The 22,290-nt window shown below is 45.5% G+C and overlaps 1 protein-coding gene across 2 annotated transcripts; it reads right to left on the reverse strand.

Moving 5' to 3' along the window:
- Positions 1-1,019: 1,019 nt before the first annotated feature.
- On the reverse strand, positions 1,020-22,223 carry ADAMTS13 (ADAM metallopeptidase with thrombospondin type 1 motif 13). Of its 2 annotated transcripts, XM_082327218.1 has the most exons (29): positions 21,843-22,223; positions 21,458-21,524; positions 20,346-20,629; positions 20,005-20,146; positions 19,490-19,629; positions 18,629-18,712; positions 18,419-18,543; positions 17,463-17,609; positions 16,997-17,131; positions 16,284-16,434; positions 15,515-15,619; positions 14,887-15,038; positions 14,699-14,762; positions 13,998-14,124; positions 13,626-13,774; positions 12,123-12,243; positions 11,329-11,409; positions 10,875-11,056; positions 10,300-10,435; positions 8,493-8,622; positions 7,627-7,816; positions 6,793-6,910; positions 6,318-6,447; positions 4,728-4,932; positions 3,924-4,224; positions 3,413-3,559; positions 2,754-2,930; positions 2,226-2,410; positions 1,020-1,907 (listed from the first exon to the last, which is right to left on the reverse strand). In XM_082327218.1, the coding sequence occupies exons 1-29, from the start codon at positions 21,915-21,917 to the stop codon at positions 1,749-1,751; spliced, it is 4,209 nt and encodes a 1,402-aa protein (XP_082183344.1). In that variant the 5' UTR covers positions 21,918-22,223; the 3' UTR covers positions 1,020-1,748. The 2 variants fall into 2 exon arrangements, with proteins under 2 accessions (XP_082183344.1, XP_082183345.1); XM_082327219.1 differs by lacking the exons at positions 1,020-1,907; positions 2,226-2,410; positions 2,754-2,930 and having other exon boundaries at positions 3,435-3,559; positions 3,924-4,074; positions 4,161-4,224.
- Between the last annotated feature and the right edge of the window lie 67 nt (positions 22,224-22,290).

Genomic DNA, 22,290 nt, shown 5'->3' on the forward strand with positions numbered 1-22,290 from the left:
GACTTTGCAAGTCAGAGATGTCCCAGTTAGCAATTTGTTGGTATCCAAACAACTGGTACACAGAAACAGTCTTAATTCTCTTAAATTATCAAGACAACAGCTGCATTTTTTTGCAAATTAACATGGAGCGTACAGTCAGTAACCAGAGCCCATCTCTGCAGACCAGGGACTCTGCGTAGTTGATCTGGAACAATAAACAGCAATGAGATTTGGGATCCAGAGCAGAGTGGGAAGACAGATCCCATCTGCTAAAAGGTTACAAAAAAGGATTAAGAAAAGCATGTCTTTTCATTAACATCTCCTGTTAGACAGGAAATGAAGGCCCAGTGCCTGCATCACCCACGCACTGCAGTGGGATAGCTGATCTATCCAGCTCCTCGAGGATCTCGCTTCAAGAATCTACTTTCTAGCTCTTCCAGGAATGGAACGTAAATCTGGAGGCTGGCAAGCAAAAAACTCCAGGCTAAACCAGCAAAAAACAACTATTAAGATGACAGAGGAAAATAAGATTTTGCAGTTGTAAAAAGACGTCAGAGAATTCAACTGAAAGAAAGCAGAAGCGGGGTTAAAACTGCCCAGGCAGAACCATTTATTGCATCCCACGTGAAGAGCAAGGGCAGATGTGTCCAGCCAGGCTCCAGGTGCGGAAAAGACCCCTTAAGCAATATATTGTGCTTTTGAGGAGGATGACAGATTTGGACCAAAGTATGGTCCAATGTTCAAGATATTAAATAAAAACAACCTAAAAGATGTATTATTTAAATCAAACTTGAGTGAATATTTGTCACTGCTCTAAAATACCTCTTCCTGCTACAAACTCTATCATGCAGTCTCAACAATCTCTCATTGCACAGTTCCTGTGAGATGAAGATACAAGCAGATTAATAGCACAGCTACTGTTCTTATCCGAGTAAGTATGTCTTGGCACCAAACCCATCATTAACAGACAGAATTCTTTTATTTTCCCATAGAAAAGACGCACTGGTATCACTGTCAGATATAGAATAGTAGAAGCACAGAAGGGGTGGCTGGGGAGGGACCCCTGGATGTCATTTAGCCCTCCCATATAAAGCCAACTGTCACCAGGGCTTGACCAGGCCAGCAGTGCCTCAGTCTAGCCAGCTCCTGAAAACATTCAAGCTTTCCAAGTGACCTGTCCTAGTGTTGCACTACCCTCCCGGGCAAAGAAACTGCCTTGCCCTCGCACGTCTCTAGTCTTCTTGCACTAGCAGTTCGTCCTCGTACACATCTTTGCCTTCTTTATAACGTTCCAGAATTTCAATGGGCCTCGGTTTTAAGGGGCATTTACACTGCAGGAGAGTGAACTTAGTGGCTACACCATAATCACAGCTACTTGTGGTACACAGAGGTTTGTAATGGGACACTGAGCCACTGAGAAATTAAATGACTATCCTAAAGGGTCACAGCGTATTACAGAAGCAGGACCCTGAGGCTTCAGTGTCCAAGTCACTAACTGCAGACATGTAAACTGCATTAATACCAATCAACACAGACAGAAACTCCATATGAGGACTATTTGCTGAATATTTGGTAGTTACACGACCTTCCATAACCTTTATGAATATTAACTGAGATCCCAAAGGAGTCAGTAGGTATTATTGTTCTTCCTCAATAGATGGTGAAACAGTTGCAAAAAGATTAAATGACTCGTGTGACCTCAAGCAGTGAACAGGCAGCAGTGACTAACTGGACCACGGCCTTTCTCAGTGCAGTGGCCCTGGCCCCTTTTATTTGGGCTCAATAGCACGATATTCAGCCCAGAAACTGGTTTGGTGATCCTTAACATTTTCATGAAATTCAATTTCAGCTTGGCTTCCTGTTGATTGCCAGAAGAATTGTTGTTTCCCATGGAACACCATCGTCTTCATGGTGCTTACATCACGGACCTGCATAAAGAAAGACCAAACCATTATATCATAGCAGCCTACGAGTGAAGTACACACAAAATACTGGGGGCTTGCAAATTGGTCACTCAGCGGGAAAAGCTGCTCTATACAAAGGTTAGAAGAAATGCAGCAGGCAGCAGTAGTGCTCATTCACATCTACATTTACATAACAGAGATCAGAGTCTGAGCCTCTAGGATTTGTGATTGAACTTTGCATCGGGACGGAAATCTCTAATGAGGAGATGGAGCTGTTCCCATCCAAATCACCCCCTTTAGGTTGTTCCCATCCAAATCACCCCTTTTAGGTTTCTGACTCACCAGGATGTAATTAAAATGTGTTTGGTTGCTGGTAGGGCCCAGGTCAATATATAGGGCGCGGATAGCTATGCGATGCCAAGGAGCCACATTGATGAAGGTCCGACACACCACCTCTTGCCTTTGCTCAGGCAATTGCACAGGATTCACTATTTCACCTTGGGGACCAAACACCTGCTTGTCACAGTCTGAGAGGGGGAAAGGGAGCAGAAAAGAAAATGATTTAGAGAAGTGTCCAGCACCTCCGAGAAAGAAATCATTTAAATTAAACACAGGCAGAAAAGTTTCTCTAAGGATTTTCATCTGGGAACCTCCAAGCACCAGCAGACACCTGCAGGGGGCTTGCCTTTAAAACGGAGGGGTAGTCCACAACTAATTAATTCCAACGCTCCTCAAAAAGGGGCTTATTAGCGGCTAAAAATGAAGCAAGGTTTCCATAGATTTCCATAGGCAACCATGAGCCATGGAACTCTGTGGCCCTTGTCATGGGTGACTTAATCCAAAGCAATAGCAAAGCTTTCAGTAAGATACCTTGGTAATATTTTTTAGTTGCAGTTCTGCTGTTGTACTGAAGAATGACCCCATTTCCTGGCAGGAAAACACGCTGTTTCACAATCAGTGTATTCGTCCTGGAATTTATCAGTGACAAAGGGAGCTTCCTGCAGCCTGTCCGCCACATCATTCGCCCAGAAAACAGCAATACCTCACCTGGAATGGGTGAGCACAGAGACTAGAAACACTTTTACTTTAAGTAAAAGGCCGCAACCTATCTTATATAGGTCTGGAATCAAGCAATTTCTGCATCTTGTCCCTACCTTATCAAAATCTGTCACGAAAACAGCCCAGTTAACTAATCTAACTGTACTGATTCCAGCAAGAGGGTATATTACAGAGAGAGTTTATAACAGGCCAAAGCAAGCAGCTTCTTTAACCCCATAAACTCCTTTCATCTCATATCTATCAACAAAACAGGTAAGAAACCATTATGTAGGGGGAGGAAAGGCATCACCTTCATTTAGTCCCATCTGGCAACGATTTGGTGGGATAGAAAAACTTGTAAAATGGTTTCAGAGATTACAGAGGCTCCAAGGCAGCAAGGTGCCCCTTTCAGGGCACCAAAAGCACAGGGGCAAAAGAGGTGCAGATTTCCCGAAGGGCCAGGCTAGTCCCCAGCACGCCCTGGGCAGTACCTGCAGTGCAGTTGAGGGTGCTCTCCAGGATGCTGACTGTTATCTCCTCCCTGAGAGGCCGTCCGATGGCCACAGTGCACTCGCTGCTCTCTACACCAGTCATGTTGATGACCCCGGTGGCATTAAGAAAGAGCTTTCCACAGACACCTGTACAGCAGAGACAGATGCAGACATCCAGAAGGAACTACAGCTGCTGAAAGACAGCCCCCATTCCCTTCATGGCACAACGAACGGACAAGCGCACACCTTCTGGGTAAAGCACAGGAAGAGTCAGCTGCTGCCCCACGGAGTCCCAAGTCAGAAGAGCTTTGGGAAGCCCAGGGAAGGGAGTCATTGTTCCTAGCTCAGATAACATGGACAGCTCATGGCATGCCGGAAGGAACAGCATGTTGTTCCTCCTAACTAGGAGTATTCCCTCCCATGCTCCTGTCCCTGTATGGCAGTAGGGTCACCACAACCCAGCTGCACGCAGTAAGGACCTATCTCTACCTTCTGGTAGTGTCCTCCTCACCTCCACTGGTCTTTGCCTGTTCCCGAGGCACAGCTGATGGAGGAAGATCCAGGTCCCTGTATCTCGCCTCTTTGGCAGTGGCAGCTGTCGTCAGATGCGCGGCTGGCGTCACTGTCTGCAGTTCTGCTCCATGGGACCCGGTCCCCACCACCTGCTCAGGACAGGCCCCTGCGGAGCAGCCACGTACCACAATGGCCTTGGGGAAGTGCCTACAGAAGATGGGGTTCACGTGCTTACGGGTTAGCAGGTTGAGGCAGAAGTCCTGCCGTGTCTGAATGCCATTCCCACATGAAGTTGAACACTGCAGAAGAAGAAACCCACAAGTCTTTATACATGTGTTTCAGTGGTATTTAGAAATAAATACATTTATGGGCTCAGGCATGATCTGGGGGTCTGATCTTTTGTTCACTGAAGCTGTTCTATCACTTGCCCTTTCAGTGCTCTAGTTTCATCAGCTATAAGATGGCCCACCTCCCAGGGGATCTTCCAGACTATATCTTTGAATTGCAGAACCACTTCCTAAAAAATCCAGAAAGATCTGCATTCCAGAAGAAAACATGCCAAGGACCATTTTTAAACTGCAGCCAAAACCTTAGCGGAGAAAGGTGGGAAGCAGACCTATGGCTGCTGAACACAGGGCAGTGGAAAGGATGGAAAATATCCCTAGAAACAGTTTAGCATTTCTGTGGGAAGTAAATATACAAGACAGAAGCAGTATTTCTTCCCTGTATGCTTCAGAGAAGTGAAGGGCTATAAAACCGCTGCACTAGACACCAAGCGCTGCATCTGAACAGGAGCAAATACCTCCGTCCACTCGCTGAAGCTCCATTCATAAGAGCACATTCGGATGACACAGGGGACGCTGGTAAGGGGCTTCTCTGCCACAGGACACAAACGGTCCTCCAGCAAAATCTCCTTGCCTTGGCGAATCTGCACACAGGTGACCAGCTGAACAGCTAAGCCGAGCCCACAGCTGGAGGAACAGGGGCCAGCTGGTGTTGCCTTCCATCTGACAGGGGACATGGAGGAGAAAAATTAAGTTAGTGATGAATCCCCACCCTCTACTATCTCTCACTGCAGAAAATGCACTGCAACTCCCTCATCCTTCCCCCTTCTGCTTTTCAGCAGCTTTCTTCACCCCTCCGCCTCACACGCTTTGCTGCCTATAGTACTTAGAAGGCAGCCTTTGAAACAAGGCTGGGCAGTGTGGAGCAGGTTTGGAGTTGGACTCAAACAGAGGGCATTCACATTTTGCAAGAAGCCCACAGACTGGAAATGTATGTTGAGTTTTACTCTGCGCTCATTACAGTCTTCCCCAGGGTGACATACACAGGCTTAACTGCAAAAACAATCTTATCTCCCTCTGAAATGCACACCACTCTGAACAGTCAGATCAGAAACCAACCAGTATTTCATCCTGGGAGCGGCATCCGGTAGCACGTAAAAAAAGTTCAGATGCCAGTGGCTTTCCAGTTCCACAGCAAATAGGGCAGGGCAAGCTCTGCCCCATTTATCAACCCTGAGCCATATCCTAGATCACACCATGCATGCTCACGGCCAACCGCTCTTCCCCAGTGCGTGCTCTTGTGGCCCATGCGGCCATTTTGACCTCAGAGGGCACAGCTCCAAATTACGTGGCTCCTGCTCCTCTGGGCAAGGCAAACCATCACACTGGGTGTCTGCCACAATCTCTTCTGCCTTCTCCCCAGTCTCCCTTGCACAGAGGGCTTTGTGTATCACACCTCCTCCACAGCTTACACTGCCTGAGACCATTTTGTAATGCCACGTAGGAATAACGCAGCCATCGGTGAGTACCTCCAGCTGTCACCTGTCTTCACTGGATTTTAAATCCAACCACACTATGGAAGTACAACTGGAATTCTGTTAACGCACACACACACACTGGTTCATGTTTGAGATCAGCAGTCACCCCACTGAGGGCAGTCTGCAATACCATAAATCCAAAGGAAAGTGCAATCAATTTCCTTCAGCTCTCAGAGCAGCTATTCCAGATTATTAGAGCATTTAATTCTAGCTACCTTCCTTGATGCTATGTGGAAACTACAGCTGTCAAATGTGTCACCACCTTTTGCAGTTATGGATTTGTTCCTACTTCCCCAGGGTAAAAAGGGATCAAGAGGTTTTCAGTTTTTCCCTGGACTCAAACTCCAAAGACTTCACTTAGTTCTGCTTGAGAATATACCAGCCCAAGAATGACTCTCAGTTAGTTTGCTTAGTATGGATCAGTGTTTTTGCAGCTGTCTGTGCTTTCAAATGAGGGGAGAGGAAGATAACATCCTCAAAGTAGCTTGACCCTTACTTAACCACATCCCTGGAGACAGAGGGGAAGGAAAGACCTCTCACTGGCTCGTTGTCTGCTGGTAACTGCTTTACCTTGGTGGGCAGGGACTGAGATCGCAGACTTCCATCCTGCTCTCTGGCTTTGGCACTGGATGACAGTTTTCTTCTTGGGTTTCTTCTTTGGTGTCAAAAGCCACACATACATACTGTAGCTGAGTCATACCTAGGAAGAGAAGCAATCTTACTGCATGGCATGCATGCAAGGGTTGAAAATAAGCCAAGCAGTGTCAGTCACATCTGCATGTACAAAACAAGCAAACGCTGCCCAAGCCCCAGGCACACTTATTGCACTCATCCCCCCAACTCTGAAGCACAGCAGCAGTCAGCCAGACATCTGAACTATTCACTATCTGAGCCAGGCCCCCTTCCAGACTCAAAAAAATTGTGACCACAGCTACACATGCATTTAGAACTGTAGAGGGGAAAAGACCAGGTCCCTGAGGTTCCTAGGCACTGAGCTCACGCCTACAGCCAAGTAACATTTCCCTGCAGCACTGAAAGATCTCACCTCTACCACAGGAGACGGAACACTCTCCAGCTAGAGGGCTCCAGACATACACGGTCCGATTTTCCAGTTGGATATGCCCAAGTGACTCTGAAGTCTGAAGTAAGTGTGCATCTTCCTCCTCAGAACAGAGCAAAAAGACCCAGACTGACATTGGCACCCGCTTTCCACACCGTTCCCAATCTAATGAAGCTGGGGGATACCTCCAGATCAAGCCTACAACATATTTGCTGTCACTGAAGAAAGAGGTACATTTAAGCACTTTCTCCATTTTTGCAGAACGCAGAAGTATCAGGAATAGCTAAGGACATCCAACAGCCAATAGCCTTCCCAGTTCACACTACCTGAAGAGAGATACCTGAGACTGGAGATGCCTAAAACAGTATCTTCCCCATCTGTAAATGTAAACCTGGCAGTGGCTCCCCAGTACGGATTTGGACCAGTGATCCTGTGCCGAGAAGCCCTCTTCCCTGCTAGCAATCCTCCCTACCATGTCAGAACCTCTCTGTTTGCAGTGAGGTATTTCCTAGTGGACCAGGGGTTATTTCTGTTTCTGGTTTTGTTGGACTCTGCAAGGAGAAATGAAGAAGGAACGTAGTCAACAGCTGCCCTAAACGAACCACCACTGTGAACTGATAAATCCAGCAGCATCAATTAAGAGGGACGGAGCTGTCTAAAGTGACAGGATGAACCTTTAACTGGGCAGATATCCTTGGTGTAAACCACCCTCCCAGACTCCAGTAGCAAGGTGGTTCTTCTTAACTGGTAGCCTCCTGTGGATCACAAGCACAAAGCTCCCAGTGAGACTCCTGAAATAAGCCAAGCCAGTAAACTCACTTTGTCCCAGCCTAAAGGACAGACATTAACCACACACGGCACAACGGAGAGAGGTTTTTCTTCTGCTGGGCACAAGCTGTCATCCACAACAGTCTCCAATCCATCACGAAACTGAACACAGGTCAGATTCTGCTGGGCAACTCCAGTTCCACAGACAGCAGAGCATTCATCTATCTGAGACATGTTCCACCTAAATGGGAAGTAATTGTATCACCCTATTTCTCAACTGGATCATGGAGGTTTATTACTCACACCGCTGATTACAGAAATGGGTCATACAGAGTATTCAGCTTCTCTATTTCAAGAGCCTTGTCTGGATGTGATTGAGAGGACAACTGCTGGAAATTTAAGTCCTTGCACTGACAGCTCTCTAGGACTAAAAGCACCTAAGCTAAAGAGCTACAGTTCACAGTGTAATCACTTTTTATTAAACACTACAATGTCTATGAGATCAATGTCTAGACAGGTTTGGCTCTTGGTCCTCTTTCCAGTCTAATTAATACAAGGGTCTCCTCCAGAGTAAGATCAAATCTTTGTTGGCACAATCTTGGAAAGAATGTGAACAGGTATCTTCTTCTGGCCATGCCCTCTAAGTATTTTCATTTAGCAGACTACTGTAAAATATTGGAAGGACTATCTCCCATTCATTCAGCTAACATCTCAATTACCTCATGGGACCAGGAAAGACAGAACATGGTTTGATATCCACTACGCCAATATAATTAGCAAGAAACTACTTCATACCTCTCCTTTTTTTTTTTTTTTCCCCACCTTGCACAATGCAAATGAGACTGCAGAGACTGGGTTAGCTGGCAGAGAAAGGACAAGCGAAGCAAGAATTCAGCTGAGTTTCCAGGAACACCAACCTGTACAGGCATGGCTCCATGGCACAGGGCTTGTGCTCTGAAAGGGGCTGTGGGAGCTCCAGGCACCACTGATCCTCTGTTGTTTCATTCTTTGTCTGGTCAAAGCACACATGAACCACTGGTCGTGTCCCTGGGATAAAAAAGGAAAAGGAAAGGAAGTTATAAACAGAGCGAACAGTTCACCTCTATTATGCTAGGAAGGTGCAGTAATTTCACTTCACTGAAATCACTGCTGTAGGAAAATGACGTATTTGACAATACAGACTTAATATAAACACACAAACCCCTTCTTTCTGATATAACTTTTCCTCAAGAGTTTTGAAGTGACTTTCCAAGATGCGTTCACCCCAGAAGATGAGAAGTTTGATGGATAATCCACTGCCAAAACGGAAAGATTGATCTAAACTGGCCATTTGCAAGAACAAGGATATCAATCATAATTTGGTCCAAATTATTCTAATGATCTTGATGCCTGACTGATGAGGGACACGTTACTGAAAATAAGCTCTAGCAGTCAGCCATTTTTAAATGACGTTCTGTAGAACTAATCATATAACACCATCACGCAGCCTTTGTACCCAGACAGCACCATGCCAATGTCCTCAAAGTGATCATCAATATCCAAAACTAGACTAGAGGTACTGGGAGAAACTGCAGACTCGCAGTGCCGGTGGCATGCAAGAAGTGAAATATTCATAAACTACAGCTATAAACAAGATTTTTAACAATACTGAACCTAACAGGTAAAGTGGGTGAAAATCCAAACTCAAGAAGCTGTAAGAGTCTCCTTTGCAGTGAATGAGCTAGCCACAGAGAGAGACGGACATTCCTGAATCTAAGAGCATGACCCTGAGAAGCAAATGTCAAGAATCAATCAATCAGCAATGATGTTATCTTTTCACTACTCTCTTTGTTTTCAAATAATGTCTATTGGTAAGGAGGGCTCATCACTTTCAGCTCTCAAGATGCAACTTCAGCTTGGATTCTCAACTTTCTGCTATTTTAAGTCCCAGCTTTCTCATTTTTTGTTTGTGACTGCATTAGCTGGGAGGCCCTAGAGCATTTTGAGTTCTTTACTTCATGGTTTCAGCAATCAGTTCACCTGGGGAATCTGCTGCAGAAAAGCTCTCCAAACATAACTAGTCCTATAGATCGACTTCCATAAGTATTCATTAATGTATTTTCTAAATCCTTGTCATAAAAGTCTTGAGAGGCTTGCCAGTGCCATCTGTATTATCTGGTAAACAAGATGTCAGACCATCTACCAGTGATCTGTTACAATCTGCATTATGATTTCTTCAGGGAGACTGAAAGGATTAGCCATGGCACAGGAATAGAATTCTAAGAAGGAAGTTTCATAATTAGCTCTGAGGCTTTAGTTAGACACTAGATACCACTTTGGTCTCAGACTTTTGATGTTTAGCCAACTTCAAATTACAGTCTTCAACAACTGAAAAATCTGAGAAAATTATTTGTCTTAAAATCAAAAGTTGAGTTAAAACCTATTTAAAAATCCTCTTCACGATCAAACATTTTCACTACCATTTTGATGATTCAGCTCATTGAATTCAAAAGCTGTACCACTCTTTTCTCTGGTTCATTTTAACACTGGCAACTGCAGCTCACTTTCAGCAATTTGCTTTTAAATTCAGTTCAGTTGTTTAGGAAGTTCTGTCACTGATGTCACATTTCTTTCTGTCAGCCCAGGAGAGCCCATGGAGTAAAGATCTGAGCGACTACAAGCCAGCCAAACTAGAAGTCTGCCCACATCTCTATAAAAAGTGAAGGTTGAGTAGTGCCGCCTCACCTTCCCCACAGGTCACTGAACATGGCCCCTGCTGAGGAATCCACGTGTACGTCAGATTCTCTTTGGGGACAAAGTAGCTGAAGGTGATGTCTGGGTTGGTGGCACTGCCATATTCTTTTGCATACCTTCGATAGACCTGGTGAAGGAAAAAGTTGTGGTCAATGCACAAAGCAACTCAGACTCAGTTCTTAGGACAGAGATAAGAGAAGCCCCCCTTTTATCCATCCAGTCCTGAGCCTCAATGCTATGACTCTCAATTCTTGCCAGATGCAGTCAGAATACTCACCCTGTAAATTCTGTGCACAGGGCACTGAAATAAGATTAAGCCAAGCAAAATGTTTAACTCTGTATGCTTTTCCCCACACAACCATCCCCCAGACCTGCAGAAAGCCTGTAGGCAGCCAGCCCTCAACCTTTCCCAAGAAGAGCAACACCATCACTCTTGGTGAACACCATCTCCACTGGCCTTAGACACGAAGCCTACTACACCTGGATTCTGCACTGCAGCAGAGCTACACAAACTTAGCTTGGCCAGTTCTGACTGGCCCCTTTCCAACTCCGCTATTTTAATTTACCTGTATTTCAATTTCTTCTTGTGTTGGCCCATCCACATGGACTTCCTCCAGGCTTGGCAGGTTGTCCTCGGTGAGAAACACTTTGTATTTGATCTGGCTGTCCTCCAGAACCGACGGATAGGTGATGTTCAGTGAGATTTTTCCTTTTCCAGCAACCACGTACTCTCCTTTAACCTTCACAGCTAGAGGGGCAAAAGTAGCAGTGAGGTTAAGAGATATGACGTGGTCACCAGGATCCCCTGGTGCTGGCAGCTACAGACTGCCCATTTGCTAGAAACCAGTTTGATCTAAGTCGGGCATCCCAAAGAGCATGGCTTCTACCACTTCCCACTGGAAAGCATCCCACAAACAAATTGCATCATCAAGAACTTTCCTCCCAAATTCCATTTTCTTGTTTTTACAAGCTTATTTTAGCCCTGCCTGTAGTCCCTCCTCTCCTTTTCATTCAACTCACCCAAATGTGTGAAGAGTGGTCTCCGATTGGTAACATGGACCAAGGTGGTGTTATAAGGCAGGGACAGAAATGTAACGTACTCTGGAAGGATGGAAAGAAAGAAGATATGGTCACCTTCCGTTACTGTACCTCTGTTAAAAAGGCTGGGAATTACAAATCAACCCCTCTTCGCCTTACTAGCACACTATCCATTCGATGACAAGCCTTACAGGCAGCAGCAAAGCTTAATTGTAGACAGGGGTTATATAGCTAATATAACAAAAATAAGGATACAACAGGGATGGCCAGCAGGCTAAATTCACACTTCCCTTATCAGCTTGGCTTGAACATAGTGATGGTGGATACAGCAAACAAAACTGAGCTGAATTCTGTGCCTGTTCTCATCTTTCTTTTGTTCTTTTTATGTTCTCTGCTAACATCTATATGTGATACTGCAAGAGCCAGATCAGTTCCCGAATGGATGCTTAACATCTCAGGAAGCAACTGACACAGCCCCCCACCTCCCAGTAATTTGCTGGACATCCCAAATAGCTACATTTCTGGTCCACATCCAGAAAAGAACTATGACCAAATAAGTTACTCTGCCTACACAACAGCTGCCTCCCTGCTACAGATCTTAGCTGCCTTCTCTGTTGACTACCCAAACTCCATCATCATGTCCTCCATAAAATAAAATCAAGAAGCAGCAGAAACAAGAAGTCACATACAGAAGATTATGAACACTGAATATGCATCCAAATATGCAGCATACAAATAGTACCATAATGTTGAGCCTGAGGGTGAGGACTACACACCTTTAGCTTTTCCTCCTGCGTAAGATCCGCTCACTTTGGTGCAAGTGGTATTATCACCCCCACAGACCTTGCAAGAGTCCATTATCTTCTCGGAGTCCATCTGGCCATCACACCCGAATGCCTGAGCAAAGGGGAGAGTCTGTCAAGGCTTGCCTATTCTAAGAAGAAAACAAGGGAATGAAAGCAACGTTGCCCGAATTCCTGAAACTGCTTTTTTCATTTGTAATTCAAATTTAAGAAGACAACATAGACAAAGACACATTTGGACCTAGATCTACCACTGTACAGCAGTATGCAAAGCCAGGGATTGGAAAGTCTTAGCTGAGAGCACAACAAGTTTCATTAATTGTGTGACATTTTCTTTCCCATAAGAAGCAGCCCAGAAAGATTTCTCCTGTGACCTAAAACAAAGGCTCTCCATTCCCTCTTTTCTACAAACTCTTTCTGGAGGGGGAAGGGAAAAAAAAAAAAAAAAGCCCGGGAGAACAGTAAACATGAATGGCAGGTTCTAAAGGAATCTTTAGCTCCCCAAACTCCAAACCCAAACCTAGCTCACATCCTACAGCCTGGCCTTCCATCCCATGGAGCTCAGAAAAGAGATTCTATCCTCATTCCCACGAACAAGACTAATTTACACAAAGCTACAGGAGGATCTCAGCAGGCTTAGCAGCAAAACATGTGCAACTGCTGAATTTATGCTAGAGGCACTGATCCCAGGCTTTGGATGCTGCCATAACATACATATTTATCGCTGTCGCCAACAGAACAGCAGAAATCAGAATAGATTATGCCTACACCCTCTGCTGTTCACTAGGTGGAAATGCATTACAAAACATTGTGAACATGAGGATAATGAGAAAAACATAAAATTTAAAAAGTGTATTCTGGGAATGTAAAGGAACAACAGAAAACATACAACCGGGTCAGCATTGAGCAGTCACTGAAATGCAGACAGCGTGGGGGAGTTATATTCAAGTTCATCATGAAAGAATGTCTTTCTCACATCCAGTCCAGGGGAAAAAAAAAAAAAAGTTATACTTCAGTTTTGATTAGTGATACTGCAACAATCAATTTGTCGACTTACAATTCCCAGGTTTTACTCCTTATTTCGCCACTGCCTCGGTATGTTCAAATCATGTTAACTTTTCTCCAACAGAGTCAGCATTTTATAGGGCTATTCATACAATGCAAACTGAACGGCTACTGATGTCTCCTCAACCAATGCATAAACCAATTGCTTCCTGGATTAGGGATGAACAGCCTTACATACTTACTCCATAATTAGCAGAATGTCTTATCTAGAGGGCATTGGCATTGGATGCACAGACAGAACAGTAGATTTGTTGGATTCCATCCAATAAGCTAAGAACAAAACTCGCTTCTTTTGAGAAGAGCTCGCTCTGTTGTTTGGGACACCGTGTTTTTTCCCTCTGCTCCTAGTAAACTGACTCCTTTGGGGCAGATTACACGTCAGAGGTTCACCTGGATTCCCCAGCCACTTACTCTGCAGCTTCCCATTACACACAGATTGAAAGCCCCGTGGCGCTCAGAGTCATCCTGCTCACATCTGGTTCCATCTATGAAACTGTCTTCGCGGCTTACCATGAATTCGTTTTCGACGGCCCGGCACATGTGCTTGCACAGCATGTCTCCTGGAGAAGGCAGACAGAAGAAGCAAGGAGTTACTCTTTCAGAAAAGCACGTGGCTGACCATCAAGCAATGGGTAGAAGTCAAAAGGATCTGACAGAAAGTGTATCCAGGTTTCACGTGAAAACTAAAACAATCAGTGAAACAGCCTTTTGGCTTCAAAGTACAGACAGGGCCGTGAGCACTCCCCTTCACAAAGAAACCACGGTTTCTCACTCCTTCCTTACCTCTGGCAAAGCCAACAGCAGAAGTCCAGGTATAAAAGGATGGCGCTTCTACAGTGAGATACAGTGGGTTTAAATTTGTTGCTGCACATTGTTCATCCATAAAGTCCTGCTGGGTCACCAAACAGGCCTACATCCCAGAGAGAATTGTATGGGTAATGAGAGGAAGTTACGGAGCACAGAATCCCAAGCAGCATTTTACCCACTAGCTAAAGGCAGAAAGCGGTGGCTGGTAAGTAAAACACCAAAACAACTGCAAATAAAGAAAACCACTTTAAATGGAGGCTGTGGGATATGCAGAGAATTGCATTTGGAAGCTGATATCTTTGCTATTTATACAAAATAAATGGATAAGGAAAATAAGAACAATATAAGAATGTCCCTCTGAAGAAAACTATCATTAAGTGAGTCACTATTTTCTCAGCATCTGTCCTGCTCTGAAGGCATAGAGAAAATGCTTCATTACACATGAACAATGCTATTAAATAATACTGCTGTCTTCAGACACAATGGAACAAATACCTCTCCTGTTGTCAGACAGATGGAGGATATATGCCAGATCTTTAGTCCTCCTTCCCAGAGCAGTCAGCTGTGAGAAGTACAGTCCCAAACGATACAGCTCTCAAAGGGTTAAACAGCATTAAGTTTTTTCTTAAGTTTTTTCTTTCTTAAATGTGCTCAGAAGATGTGATGAGCTCCATTACCTGAGTATTGCACATCTCCACTTGGATGCTGGCACCAGGGCATTCCTGCCCCCCAAAAGCAGGCCTGGAAATGACAGGAGAACTCCTCAACAGAGGCAGGTTTGTCCCAAGCGAAGAGCAAGACTGAGACCCCATGGCCCTGAATCAGCCACGAGGCACTGCAAACTCCCCAGCTCCCCACCTCTTACCTAGGGTTGTTACAGAACCGCTGCCTTATCACAACTCCACCTCCGCAGCTGCGGGAGCAGGAGGAGAAGGGGCTCCAGACGGACCACTGCCCATGGACTACAGCCATGGGGTTCAGTTCTTCCAGAGAGCTGCACTGTCCCTTGGAGCACCACTAAGACCAAGAATACAGAAAATTGGCAGCAGCACCACAGTGAACCCAGCAGGGCTGGGATCTACAGCGGTGGCAGAAGTCCCCATCTTTTTGCAGGCCAGACTGTAAGAGAGAATCCCAAGATGAATGAGGCACCTTCCCACAAGAGCCTAGAAGAGCCCCATTCCTAATTATGGTCTAACATGAGGTTGGGGTTAAAACAAAGAGCAGATAGGTCATTTAAAGAGGAAAGCGAAGCCTTTGAGGAGAGCTCAGATATCAGGCTATAGAACTGCAAAGCAACTCCAGAGCTACAGACAAGGTGGAAACACCAAGATCAGCTGGTACCAGTTTGTGACTGGAGTGTCTGGCCTTAGCTCCCTGGCCGAGGGGCAGCGAGCACCATGTACCTTCCAGCCATCAACAATGTCTTGCTGTCTAATGAGCTCCATAGAATCCACACCCACTTCTGATCATCAGATCAGCAGCCTCCTTACCTTATTGATTCCACACTCGGTACCATCCAAGAGGGGAACAAGAAGCCGAGTACAGCTGGATTTGTCTCCTGGTTGTACGTGGCATGAGAGAACTTCACATATGTCCTGGTGTGACAAGAAAATCAGGGAGTTCAGAGAGTCACTTAGGCTCATCAACCCAGCAGTCCCAAAAGCTGCTCCGTTTAAACAGTGCATGTCCCGGTGTTTGGTTTCCCCACAGCTACCCAACGATGCAAGCAAGTCCCCTCAGTTCTCCTGCTACTGGGCAAAAGTTGTGGGCATGTCAAAAGGCCATCACTGCCAGCTGTAATGCTAGAAGACGATCAACTGAAGCAATTAAAAGTTTCACCCACCTTAGTGCTTCCTCATTAACAAACCATGTCCAGATGGCAGCTATTGGCCATGCTGCATTTCTCAGACATGGGGACCTGAGCAATGGCGGGGAAGCCGAAGGAATCCAACGAGCAAGAGCTCCCTAAGCCAGGACCTTGAGTAGGTGTACCCAGCACTAGCACCACCAGGCCCCTGTTTGGACAAAAGGCCCTGGGTACTGTGCAGACCTTAAAGGAGAATTATGTGGACGAAGGAGGTGATGGAGAGAAGGGAAACATTTTCAAAGCCTTTGAAGGTTTGTTCTTTGCCAAGAAATCTGTGGCAGGAAAGCACCTTCCGTCCCTTTATTAACAAAAATGTCCCCAGCTCCCTCTTCCTGAATCTTGGCTCCAGAACATTTCCCTGCTGCCCCTAGCAAGACAAACTTTCTACCTACAACATTGCTGTCAGCAAAGGTGCACGCTGTGGCAACACTCCCAAAGGCTATTTTACATTGCTCATCTGCTCCATAGTACAAGCCAGGCTTCCATCCAGGGATGCTGCCGTCCATGTCCGGCAGGTCATTTAAGCAGTTTGTTTGGCCTGTGCTGATAGAAACATAAGAAATATCACTTTCCCAGCTGTGGGCAGTAAGGACAATGACATGTTTGCAAACTTGTGCTGAGTTTCATTCTGGGAGTTGGCTGTTGCTTTCCCAGACAACACATGCTTACTGTGGGCTGTGATGGATTTAGTTGCAGCAGCTGCCTGGAGATGCTCACAGTTCCCTGCTGCTGAAGTTATAACAGAAACCCATTCCTGTTCTTCACCCAGCCAGCTCACAGCCCGCAATGCTTTTTTAAACCTAAATACTCTGACATTTTAAATAAAATTTCCAGGCTGAGCTAGTGCCTGAGAAGTCCAACACAGCCCAGGCATGCTAGTCACTAACCAAAGTAATTTCCAGCTACTTGAAGCAAAAACTGAGTTTAACCTCAGCACAGACACAAGTGCTAAGAAATGAACAAACCTCAAGCTTTTCACAGTTCCTCATTTTCGAAGAATTTTATTTTATTTTATTTTATTCCTTGTCTTTCCCTGCGCTCTCCCAAGCTCCCAGCACAGGGAACCGCTCCCAGAGGGGCACACAGAACTCGACCATTTCCTTACCTGACAAAGGCCAGGAACTCTTCTCGGCTGCACTGCGACCAGGCGAGGTCGATGCTGTTGTGGCTTCCTGCTGAACCCATGATGTAACCGCTGCTGCTGCACCGATTCCCCTCACCATCGTGGGGGATTCCAAGACTGTAACAGAAGAAGCACAGTGCCCTGAGGAGAAACCCAGAGGCTGGGCTCCCTCAGAGCCTCTCTTCTCTAAGCAAGGACTGAGCTCCCTCTGCAGCCTTTCCTTCTACTGTTGTCACAAAGGTTTTCTCTCCTCTTTGTAGCTTCTAATTGTCACAGAACACACAGGAATGCAAGAAAGGCAAGGAACTCTTTCCAAAAGTTTTGAATAATCTATGGGAAACCCCCTGTTAGGCCAAGAGATCCTTTTCCTTCTTCAGAAACCCTTAAACTGGGGAATGTTTTTACCTGAATAAAACATACTGGGCTGCTCTGGGGCTTTCCTACTGACCTGTGCCCAATCTCATGGGCTATGGTGACTCCAAGGTCAAAGCCAGTGTCCTGGGTAATAACACAGCTCCAGAAGGAGGAGCAGACTCCACCTAACTGAGTCACTCCACGTAGCTCCTTGTTCCCATCAGGTAACTCCAGGTCAAACCTAAAGTAAGGGAGACAGATACAGAAGAAAGAGCAAAGAACCATTGCAGCTGATAAAGTCAGGTCTAGACATTCAACTGAATTTATCAGCACCTTCCTGATCTAACTTTGCCAGCTACCTAACATTTCGTTTGACACATGGAGCTCCCTGGGGCAAGATGGTAGCAGTAGGGTCCCACAAACGCCCACTGTTCAAAATTTGCGGCGATTCTACATTAAAAAATCCCCATGACCCCAGACAAGCAGAACAGAATAAAATGACATAATCCTATTTGCAAAAGACAGAGCAGTATCATCATCTCTTTGAAGAAAGAGCACCAAAGAAGAAAACCCAAACAAAGCCATTACACTCAAGAAAAGTTTGCCTTTGACAAATTTAGCCAAGGCAATTTAGAGCAAGGAACCTGAAAGTCAGACAAAATGTCCGAGTTGGAGTAGCACTAGAAATCTTCCATAGAAAACACCAGTGGGTTTTCACTTCCAGTTACTGTTTGACTTTTCTGCCCACAAAAAGCTGCAGTGGGTTTGGCTGTGCTGCTCTGGAAGCAAAAAATTTCTGCTCAAGTCTGGCTGGTCAGTGCTTGGGGAATATTCCAGTTCCTTCAGAAACTGAAGGACCAGCACCTCCGACTAACTGCATTACACTAAGGGCAGGAGAATCAACCCCAAACAGGAGAATCAACTCATTTCCAAAGACTCTGGGATGCCCAGCTGCCGGAAGACCCAGTGCAAATCACTGTCGCTGCGCTAACAGCTGGATACCATCAGCCCTGTTTCCAGTCCCCTCCCTGGGCAGGGGACCTTCAGTACCTGGTGACGTAGAGGACAATGTCAGCATGCTGGGGGTCGGAGTCATTCTGGGGGTTGACCTTCTTGCTCCACTCACAAACGCTGATCAGTGAGGAGGTGATATTTGTTGTGATGTTTACCTCTGCCTAGAGTGAAGGCACACGTTTGAACATTTCATACAGCTTTTAGCAACCCCTTGGACAACAACTGAACATAGTCCCCCCTGCTTACCTCTGGTTCTCTCAAAACAAGCATTTGCATAAGGTGAACCCTGAAATGAGCACCCAGTGAGGCATCTCTCAGCAGCTCTGCTCCCTGTTAAGGGATAGAAAGGATTCAATAAAGAAGGCACCTTGGTGACTCTCACTACCTGTTCCCAATAACAGGGCTGCATTCACTACAACGGCAACACACCTGGTAACCGCAAGGGGCAACTATAAAAATCACCGGGAAGTACAACATTAAAGTATGCCCTATAAATGTAAATAAAACTGTCAACAGATGAGAGCTGTTGTTAGACTTGTCAGATACTCTGAAGCAGAAAGAAAAATCTGCATGGAAAACAGTTTCATAGGGTAGGAGAGTGAATGCTGAAGACTTTTTTGTAACATACACACACAGAAAATGCATAAACAAATCCTTAATAATAGCAAAGGGAGACATTTAGAGAAATCCTGTAATAGAAAGAAAATATTGAAATGTAAAATGTAAGATTAATTCAGTGGATCTTGTTCAATCTCACTGAAAGCAACAGGGACTGGATCAAGGCTCTAGTGATAAAACTCTTGCTACGGTATCTGACATACGACAATTTTAGTAATGAGATGAAGAGCTACGTTTTCTACATGGGCTTTAAGGCTGCAACCCCAAAGCTTCTAACATCCACTTTTCCTTGTGCAGCTCCTTGTACAAGGGAAAGCTTGCCATGTAGTGCCGAGAGACGCAGAGAGGAACACCCTGCACATCAGCAGTGCTCTGTACTAGGAGCAGGTAACCCCGAACTCCTCCGAAAGTGCACTCACAAAGGGCCGTCTGCCTGTAACACTGTGAGCTCTCACACTGGGACAGCAATCCAAACAGAAAGCTACTCACAATGTTCAGGTTGGCAAGAATATATCGCTCCGTGTCCTCTTTGTGGTACAAGTAAACATCTGGACCTGCTACGACCATCAGCTCCAGATGTTTGACAGCTCCCTCAGCCCTCTTCTGCAGGCGAGAAGGAAACCGCCCTGCTGAACAGCACAAAGGGACACGGAGAGTTTAAAATGTAAGACAACATAAAAGGTCCTACAGATCTACTCCCATTTTGTGAAAGACTAGAATAACCCAGCTGGAAGACCACTCCTCCAGTTGCTTGCTCAGGTTTCCCACTTCTGTTGGTTTCTTTCACTTGCCAGCACCCTTAATAATACACTTATGCTATCAAAATAACAAATACCCAAATGAAAACCAACTAGTTACACCTCACTGAGGTGAGAAACGCCTATCAAGTACACGCATATATTTGTAGATACAGATTTTTCCTCTGAGCTCATGCAAGCAGCTCCACTACCAGGAGACAGCTTTTCCAAGCAGAACAAGCAGGGCTTCCTCTCCGTGTACATTACCTTTTGCTGTATTTTCCCCTCTTGCGGCACTTCTGAAGAGAATGTGGGGTCTGGAGAAGCCGAGGTCCTTCAGCAGGGCCACATCTTTGCTTCTGACAGGCTTGATATGAATCTTTTTCTCATCTGCAATGACGACTCCTTGCTAAAGGAGATGAAATTCCATCTCTGAGTTATTCCAAAGACATTTGCTATCAGCAGAGAACTGTGTGCCATATCCTTCCTGTTTCTCCTTTGTAATGCTCAGATTTATTAAATGGATGGCTCGCACTTGTTTGGCGCATCAAGCTGCAAACCTACCAAGGCTGTAACCGCCTGTAAGAATAAGTTCAGTGCATACTCACCAGCTGCCCTTCACAGTAAGTGACTCTACACTTCGCCCCGGGAGGTTGCAGTGGATTTCCACCTGCAAAGCAGTTGCCTGAGAATCGCTTCAGTAAGCTAAAGGAAGAGTTCACCACTTGATTGCTCACAAAGGAAGAGGAAAGGAGGGCATGGTCCTCTAGAAATTCAAAGGCATAGAGTTCTCCCCAGGCCTCAATGGAGCAATGTTGAATACGACAGAATGTCAGCCCAATCTGTTCTTCTTTACAAGGGCAAGATGGCTCAGCAACAACAAACTCGGGCACTGAAAGAAATGAAACAAGACCAGAACAAGGGGAACAGTTATGAGAAACGATGATGCACAGAAAACAAATGTAATGACCTATCTCCCTAGGAAAAAATAGTCCCCAAATGACAACTGTGGCCTTTCGGGGTCATCGTGTCAACAAAGAACTTCTATGCTTTCATGTATTCCAAAGTGAGGATAATCTGATAGGGAACAGACAACAGCCCTGAAACTGGCCCCTGATTTATCGGCGCTTTTGCTCTCTCGATAAGGAGAACAGTTCATTTAACAAAGGCTGAGACAGTTTTACTTCCTCAGATGTTAAGTATTACTGAGAATTATCATAATCCAGACAGAGACACTGGGATGAGCACTAGGTGAACTCACAAGTAGAAAACATTGCTTTTAAGGATTTGAGAATTTAAAATGTGTCTTTATTCTGAACTACCACCAATCCAGACCCAGAATACTAGTCTCTCCACATGTTTATTTCAAAAAAAAAAAATTATCAAGTGCATTTAAAGCTATGCTTAGCCTAAAGCTTCCCACTCAGAAGACCTGGCTCTGTTAATCTCATAGATAAATACCAATTCAGAGAATGAGGACCGCAGGAGAAACGTGCAAGAAGATTTATCATATCTCCTTCAGCAGATTTTAAATACTGACCCAGTTCTTCAACCGCTTTCACACCGAAACATGGATTGCCTCACTGAGTAATGTGATTCAGAAATGCTAAATGCTTGTCAGATCAGGCTTCGTTAGTAAGTGTTCTTAGCATTATCAAATGTACAGGATTAGGAATAAACTGACAGACGTGTTCCAAAATCAAGAACGAGCCCTGCATACCATCAGACACTGAGCTGGTTCCAAAATAAGAGAAAACATCTTCCGCATCCAAAGCGCCGAGAAATTTCTGCAAGAAGAAGAATAGCTTTACATTTTTTTAAGAAAAACAAATGGATACTAGACTATCACTTAACTGAACCTAACCTGGAAGGAACGCCAGCGAACAACTCAACAAGTATCGATGCCAAGTTCCCATGGTTTTATTTTGCACTAAGCACGGGCTGCACAACAGCCACCCAGAGGAAACAGCTTTATCTTCTTGATTAGCGAGGTTTGATGGATTTTGGCTTAGAACACGTTGTGTTGTCTCTTCTTTCTTTTTTTTTTTTTTCCTAGAAATAAAAAAGACTTCCTGGAAACTGCGTTTTCTGGAGGTCAAACTCACCTCTTGGAAAGCCGACGGCCAGCAGAACCCCAAGGGGAGCATCACGAGCGCCCGGATCGTCAAGCTGACAATCATGTTGGAGGAGTTGCAACCAGCGCCGCGGACTCAGCGCCAGCCCAGGGGTGATTAAGGCGATGTTTGGCCCAAGGCATCACGTGGAGCGGAAGGGAAGAGTGCAGGGTTTAAACAAACAGGGGAGCTGATCCTCTGCAGAGGGGGGAACGGCCTGCAGCCCGAGGCTTTACAGGAACAGCTGGAGGGAGGGAGGTTTTGCGCAATGTTTGCAACTTTACTGCAGCCAAAGAGCGCGGCAATAACGAGCTTTGAGCCAGTCTCTGCAGCCAAGCACACAAGGGGGGATTTGCGGGGGGAAAGGGGCTCTGCGCTGTTCGACCTCTGCCCTGACGGGCCCCACGCCTCCGCCACGGCCGCGGGGGTGAACCCCCGC

This window comes from Platalea leucorodia (assembly GCF_965183815.1).
Source record: "Platalea leucorodia genome assembly, chromosome: 15".
Lineage (NCBI taxonomy): Eukaryota > Metazoa > Chordata > Aves > Pelecaniformes > Threskiornithidae > Platalea > Platalea leucorodia.

Bases quoted from the DNA above. Each gene is read 5' to 3' on its own strand.
- ADAMTS13 (XM_082327218.1), bottom strand. From the start codon at position 21,917: ATGATTGTCAGCTTGACGATCCGGGCGCTCGTGATGCTCCCCTTGGGG. The intron at 13,775-13,997 runs GTAAGGAAGGAG...TGCCTTCTCCAG, and splicing joins TGCTGTTGGCTTTGCCAGAG to GAGACATGCTGTGCAAGCAC. The intron at 2,931-3,412 runs GTACTGCCCAGG...CACCCATTCCAG, and splicing joins CACCCTCAACTGCACTGCAG to GTGAGGTATTGCTGTTTTCT.